This window comes from Lactuca sativa, chromosome 9 (genome assembly GCF_002870075.4).
Source record: "Lactuca sativa cultivar Salinas chromosome 9, Lsat_Salinas_v11, whole genome shotgun sequence".
Lineage (NCBI taxonomy): Eukaryota > Viridiplantae > Streptophyta > Magnoliopsida > Asterales > Asteraceae > Lactuca > Lactuca sativa.
In genome coordinates, this window is record NC_056631.2 from 159,644,965 (window position 1) to 159,652,324 (window position 7,360).

At 30.8% G+C, this 7,360-nt stretch overlaps 2 protein-coding genes across 2 annotated transcripts; both read right to left on the bottom strand.

Moving 5' to 3' along the window:
• Nucleotides 1-1,854: 1,854 nt before the first annotated feature.
• On the bottom strand, nt 1,855-2,376 carry LOC111888169 (uncharacterized protein C6G9.01c). Its single transcript, XM_023884297.1, has one exon. It carries the CDS (start codon nt 2,374-2,376, stop codon nt 1,855-1,857), a length of 522 nt encoding a protein of 173 aa, XP_023740065.1.
• A 2,281-nt stretch (nt 2,377-4,657) lies between these two features.
• On the bottom strand, nt 4,658-7,157 carry LOC111888174 (ABC transporter I family member 10). Its single transcript, XM_023884302.3, has 7 exons — nt 6,923-7,157; nt 6,133-6,230; nt 5,836-6,016; nt 5,682-5,768; nt 5,350-5,475; nt 5,127-5,249; nt 4,658-4,995 (listed from the first exon to the last, which is right to left on the bottom strand). The coding sequence occupies exons 2-7, from the start codon at nt 6,189-6,191 to the stop codon at nt 4,786-4,788; spliced, it is 786 nt and encodes a 261-aa protein (XP_023740070.1). The 5' UTR covers nt 6,192-6,230; nt 6,923-7,157; the 3' UTR covers nt 4,658-4,785.
• Nucleotides 7,158-7,360: the final 203 nt, after the last annotated feature.

Sequence of the window (7,360 nt, forward strand, 5' to 3'; positions counted from 1 at the left end):
TTATGACGTATGATACGTTTTTTATAAATCTGGTTTTAGTAATGTTTTAAAAAGAAATTTTTAGTCATGATTTTTGGGTCGTTACAAAATTAAAAATGTCAAAATTCTAAACAACTTAATTTTCATTTTTGATATCATTTTTAATAGTAAATATATTAATATAATGTATGTCAATACATGGTGTATAACAACATCTATAATGTATCAATGTATGTCTGTATTCTTTTATAAACAATATATATGGTTTAGTGTATGTCAATTTATATGTTGCATAATTTTATAACACAAAATTCATACATATAATATTAGGATAATTTGTAAACATATAATATTGCATAGTTTTATAACATAAAACTTATACATATAATATTGGTTTCGTTTTTTGTTTTTTTATACATTTTTCGGGGGTTTTTTTTTATTTCATAGATTTCTTTATCAACAAATGTTATTAAATTTTAACAAAAATACATAATTTGTTAAACCATAATACAAAAAGAAAGTTTGTTCACATTTAGTCATTAAACTTTTTTTAGAAGAAAACGAACTTTCGATTTTGTTCACATTTAGTCACTAAACTTTTTTTCATTACCTATTTGTCACTGAACTATCGTAACTGTTCACATTTCACCCTTATGACCGGTAACAACCAGTCATAAGGGTAAAATGTGAACAATTTCAATAGTTCAGTGACAAATAGATAATGAAAAAAAATTTAGTGACTAAATGTGAACGAAATCGAAAGTCCATTACCCTTTCAAGTCATTATCCCTTTCTAAAACAATATTACAATTCGGACCCATATTATTAGCATTTACAAGCAACGTAACAAGAGAGTTAACGTCAATAGGACTGCCTCGAAACTGGACCGATGAAAAGAAAACCAGATAGAACAAACATATAAAAAAAATATTATTAATACTGGGCAAACAATAGGTCATGTGGGTTTGGATCTGGATTAGTTAAACAATGTAAAATTGATAACCAAACCCGAACACATGTTTAATTACAAGGGTTGGGATTTTTAACCTAAAATAACCTATTTATTAAACGGGTTAACCTAATGCTTATTCATTAATTTATGAGAAAATAACAAAAAATATCCACTTTTAAGTTTTTTTAAAATTAGCAAAAAAAAATGACATTTTGTTGGATGCTCTACCAAATGCATAATTAGCAAAAAAAAAAATGACATTTTGTTGGATGCTCTACCAAATGCATGATTATTGATGAAACTTTTTGATATTTTGGATTTTTTTTTTTATTTTTTGTAAAAAAATTTAATTAGCTATTTTAGTCATATTTTCTTTGATCTTTTTTTTCTCAACTCAGTCTATTAAATAAAGACCCTAATTGACCCACTTGAATTTTATAGTTTACGCAAAATAAAAATAAAAATTTAGACTTAGTTAAATAACCTACACCCAATTAATTATTCAAAGTTAAAAACACACAACTACGACTTAATGGACCAAATTACATTCTAAATACTTTTAACTTTCAACAATATAAAGTATAAACTCGACTTTCACTTTCAGTTTGAATTTCATATTTATGAGCAGCACCACCCAAATAATAATACATTTAAAACTTTGGAGTATTATTTGTACTTGTGAATTTCAAAAAATTAGCTAAAATATAAAATTAAAGAAATATAAATTTAAATAGATTGGCAGGTTGATACGGTGTCAGAAATTTCAACCCTATCTCAATTCATTTAAAATGCGGATCAGATTGGAAATCTCTAGAAAGAAGCAAAATGAATATATGAGATTTAAAAATGTATAATGTCTTAAAACTAAGAAAAATAATACATAAAAAAACCTCCATTATAGATTTTTCACATTCTTTAAAAGATCAAAAACAACAATCACAATCAAAAGGACAAAGTCGAGTTCCCCCAGCATCCGCCTTACCAATTCCCAACTCCTCTTCCGAGTAGATCACTAGACCATCTCCTGTTTTCCTCTTTGGTGTAACAGTTTGTTCGTTTTCAAATATTTTCACATTAGACCCTCCAGATTTATTCCTTAGCTTCTTTCTGTCCAAAGATTCATCATGTTTTCCATCTTTAACCCTTTTTTTGCTCTTTTGTTGCTCCTCGGGTTTCTTTCTTTTTTTAGAGAAAATATCCTCGATTTCTTGCCCAAATGATTTTGGTGTAGAGCTAGAGCATGGTTTCTCCTTTGGTAGAGGAGATTTTTTGGGAGGCTTAGATGAAGTCTTTTTTGGCTTTTCCCATGTGGCTACAACAGGGTTTTGTAGCCCTGTTTTTTGCGTCTTAGATGAGCTCTTTTTGGGCATTTTCTGAATCACAAATGTGGAAAAGATGATGATATCTACATACATTAAGAAAAAAAGGGTGATGTTTTTGTTCATTGCTCATAAGTAACTTGCAAGAAATAACAGAAAAGCACTTGTGCCATATTTTTTTTATAAAAAAAAGGCATTTTCCCCATTCACCCAATTTTGCAATAAACACCAAATGTATTTTCATTGACTTGGTTATTAAAAATAATGTATGGCCATAAACCATCAACTCCCTTACGTTTATATGTAAAGGGTTGTCTGTATAAACAATTCTCCAAAGATTAATTCTAACATTGAAAGCAAACCAGACTTAAATATTTGTGAACTTGATACTTTTTCTAAACAACCTCAAAGGAACATAACCCGACCCAAATTAAGTGACCTTATATTTCAAATGAATAGTCGGACAAAACAGCAACCCTAATTAGCTAATGCCCTAAATCAAAAATATATTCATCTACGATTAATTATACATAGAACTGTGATAAGGTTCGTATAAATTAACAAAATATAAGTATGAATTTAAAATTTAACTTAAAACTAATCAACTGAACCTATGAAAACTTTCAGTTAAATGACTTAAATCTTATAGTTAAAGTAAAATGCAGCTGTTGCCTACTGATTGAGTGATTTCAACAGGACACCGCAAATAGCAAACATACATACTTGCTTCCTGATTTGCAACATACAATCAAACATCCACACCTGCCTACTAATTTGTTCAACAGGAAAAGCAAACAGCAAAAATACACGCTTGAAAGTGTAAAGACTAAAATGTATGGAACTCAGAAGTGTAAAGACTAAAACAATTCAGAAGAATTACCGGTAGGTTGAGAGCTCAGAAAATCGATGTTGATTGGTCGATTACAAATTAGGTCGAGAAGACGAGAACTCGATTGAGGAGTAGGAGAGAAAAGCTGCGCAGGGTTTTCTTAATGGAATTGGTGAACCGGCGAATTGCTCAATGAAATTGTGTTTCAATGTTCTTAAGAATAAAAATTACGCCAATGGTCCTTGTGGTTTGGGGTTATGTGTTCATTTGGTCCTAATTCTTTTTTCATTTGGTCTTAATTCTTTTTTCACTTTTAACTCGGTCTCTAAGATGTAAGTTTGTTGTGTTTTTGGTCCCTATCAGACCTAGAAAGACTATATTATCCTTTTTATTTCATTGTTAATGTTTCTGTTATTTATTTCTTATTTATTTATTAAAAAATATTATTAAAAACAAATGAATCTAACGCTCATATACCAGGCAACTCGCCCATCACTATCATCTCCGATAACCACCATCAGTTCACTCATGTCACTGCCATTGGTCCCTTCCGGCCACCACATCACTCCATTTTCGGCAACCAAGGGAAATGAAATCAAAACTTGTAAACAAAAGCTACAACCAAAACCAAACTCAAACCTCCAAATAGAACCAAATCAAAATCTACAACCAAAATCATACCTGAAATCTCACCTAAAACTCTACTATAAAGATTATATGGTATTCTTTTTGGTCGGTTGAATTTGAATCTAATGGAGAAGGATGAGAGAAAATAAGAATAAGAGAATGTGATTTTCTGTAGACGAATCAGTCGAAATCGAACAACTTCCAACCAATATTGGCCCCTTTCCTATTCTACCTCACCAGTTTTCGACACACCAACCCTAGTTGCTGTTGTTGTTTTTTTTTTTTTTTTTTTTTTTTTGTGAGTGGATTGTAGATCCGGCAACAATGGTTGCGGTGATGGGTCGAATAAATCAATGGACGGCGAAAGGTGGAGAGAATTTTTTAATTTACATAATAATCATAAAAACTCATAAAGCTCACAAAGAGTTTTTTAGTTTACTCCAAGACATAAATCTAAATATTACAATATCAAATGTGTAAACTATAAAATAAATCCACATACTAAAGCAGGAAAATCACATATAATATAATGCAATTCACGTGTATAACATGGAATCCATCGATTATAACATCCAAAAATACATTAAAACATGAAAATTTTAAAGCATATCATCAAATTTTTATATTAAAGTTACATATAATACATCGAATTTTTGACATATTATCTAATTTCTCTAAAAATGTTAGCCAAAAGTCAACCGATTGCCACAAAACTTTTACAAGTTGCATTACTATAACACGTGTGAACTTCAAAAAAAAATGCAATATTGATATAAAATGAAAGAAAAAAGCTGTTTTATATAAATTAATTTGATTTAAAAACTAATTACTTTAAATTTAAAACTATTATAATAATTTATCTTAGATTTAAAAGTCAATTTAAAAAAAAAAAAATCATGATTATCTATCAAATGCTTAATAATTTAAACCATACCATTCTAATTTGCAATATTTACGAACATGTCATCCATAATTTATATCCATTGATCTGGATTAGATAATCAGAAAGGGCATCAAATAGTGATACTATGTTACATTACATACATAGAGAGAGAGATAAAGAAGATAGTTTTTAGGAGTTAGGAGTTAATAGCTTTTGTATAAGAGGCTTTCCTAGCTTCAATAGAATCCAATATAGTTGATGCTTCACCATGCATTACAACTCTCCCATCTTCCATATACACAGCTCCATCAGCATATTTCATTTCCTCCAATCGATGTGTTACCCATAATGCAGTCACATCTCCACAACTATTCAATGTGTTCTTCACAGCTTTAATCACCCCAATCTGACAAAATTCAATCCTTAAAAATCAAATATACATAAATAAATAAAAAGGTTTGAACGATACTTTGCATTCTTCAACATAAAAGTTAAAATTGAAAAGCATTAATCAATCATATGTATTTAAATATATACCTGATCAGATTCATCCAAGAATGTTGTGAGTTCATCTAGCAACAACACTTTGCATTCTTCAACCAAAGCACCAGCAATTGCAACCCTTTGTTTCTGGCCCCCACTAAGAGTCTGAACCGGTCTCTAACAAAACAAAACCAGGTAATAATCAATTACAAACTTCTCAAGGGGTATTTCTGTCTTTCCATAAGTCATACACATACATACATACATACATACATACCTGTAAATAATCATACATGCCCACAGCAGTTAATGCCTTTGCTACTCTCAGTTTTGTTTCCTCATCAGTCAGGTTGAATCTTCCAAGGCCAAATGCCACATCTGCTTCTACAGTAGGCATCACCACCTGAATAAATTTATACTCATCAAAAATACACAATCTATTAACTCCTTCTTTCTCAATGTGTCAAAAAGTAAGTAACACCCATATACAGCTGCTTATTAGTTATTAACCCAAAACTAGTCATATATGACTCTTGATAAAGATAAGGAAACTTGAGTGTAAGCATATTGAAGGATAATCGATTATGGAAAAAAAAAAAAAAGACTAACTTGGTGATCTGGGTTTTGGAAGACAAAACTTCTAGGTTTTTCCACATGTACAAAACCATCTGTTGGACATAGTAAACCTGCCAAGATCTGTGTATAATTTGTCAACATAAATTACTCTATGTGACAAAACCGATAAGATCTGTGTATATACTACCTTCAAAAGAGTTGATTTGCCACATCCATTAGGTCCAAGCAGCATCCAGAATTGTCCAGAAGGAATTTTCAGGGAACAATCTTTTAGAATTGGAATCGACTTCCCCTTTTCTGTGTTGATTGAGTAGCTTACCCTATGACTTTCAATTGCAAAATTTTGGGCATCAACAACATTATTATTCCTGTAATACAGGACAAGGAAAACCAATATGAAAAGAAATTAGTAAGAGACATAGTTAACAGTTAACACATAGAAATTGGTGGCAAGGTGCTCGATGAAATGCCACAATGAAACTACCTGGCTGGGAGGTTGGAGTGGAGAGGTCCAGAGGCGCAAAAAGGAGTGTGGATGTTCATAACATGAACAACAAGTCGAGGATAGGATGTCTTCTTCTTCTGGAGAGGACAGAAAATATGATGAAATGTGAAAATTACTATATTGCCCTTGCCACAAAAAGACGTAAATACCCTCATCATTCTTATCATAAAAATGACCCTACAAAGCTTGTGTGGTCATGTCCAGTCAAGATGCAAAAAGGGCTCATAGAAATTCATAATGTATGGCCATAAACCATCACCTTAAGTCTATATGTAAAGAGTTGTCTATATAAACAATTCTACAAAGATTAATTCCAACATTGAAAGCAAACCAGACTTAAATATTTGTGAACTTGATACTTTTACACAACCTCAAAGGAACATAACCCGACTCAAATTAAGTGACTTTATATTTCAAATGAATAGTCAGACAAAACAGCAACCCTTATTAGCTAATGCCTTATGCCCAACATTTGTCAGTTGAATGAATTAAATCTTGTCTTAAAGTAAAATGCAGCTCTAAAGGAAACGTAAAAATAACAAACATAAAATACACAATTGTACTTGCCTACTGATTGAGTGATTTCAGTGATTTGTTCAACAGGAAACAGAAAATAGCAAACATACATACTTGCCTGCTGATTTGTTCAACAGGAAACAATCAAACCTAAATACCGATACTTGCATATAAACATACACACTTGGAACTATAAACACTAAAATGTAAAGAGGTCAGAAATGTAAAGACTAAGGAAATTCAGAAGAATTACCGGTAGGTCGAGAACTCAGAAGATCGTAGCCTCCAATTTGATTCAAGCAGACAGCCGACAACCTCCAATGTCGAATCAGCCAGCAGGCTCCAAGCTTTCGAGGCTTCAAGACGCTAGGCGATGTCGATGTTGATTAATGGATTACTAGACGAGAAAACTAGGAGAGAAAAGCTGCGCAGTGTTTTCTTTTCTGATTACGAATGGGTGAACCGGCGAATTGCTCGATGAAATTGAGTTTCAATTTTCTTAAAAATAAAATATATATGATATAACTCTTCCTATTCTTTTATAAATTATTTAAACTTTCTAATAAAAATTAGTTAAACTTTCATATTAAAAATTTATAATTATTATTTATTTAATATAAATTATTAATTAAAAGATATATCAAATTTTTAAAATTATTATAACTTCAAATTTAGCATATAATTAGAAATA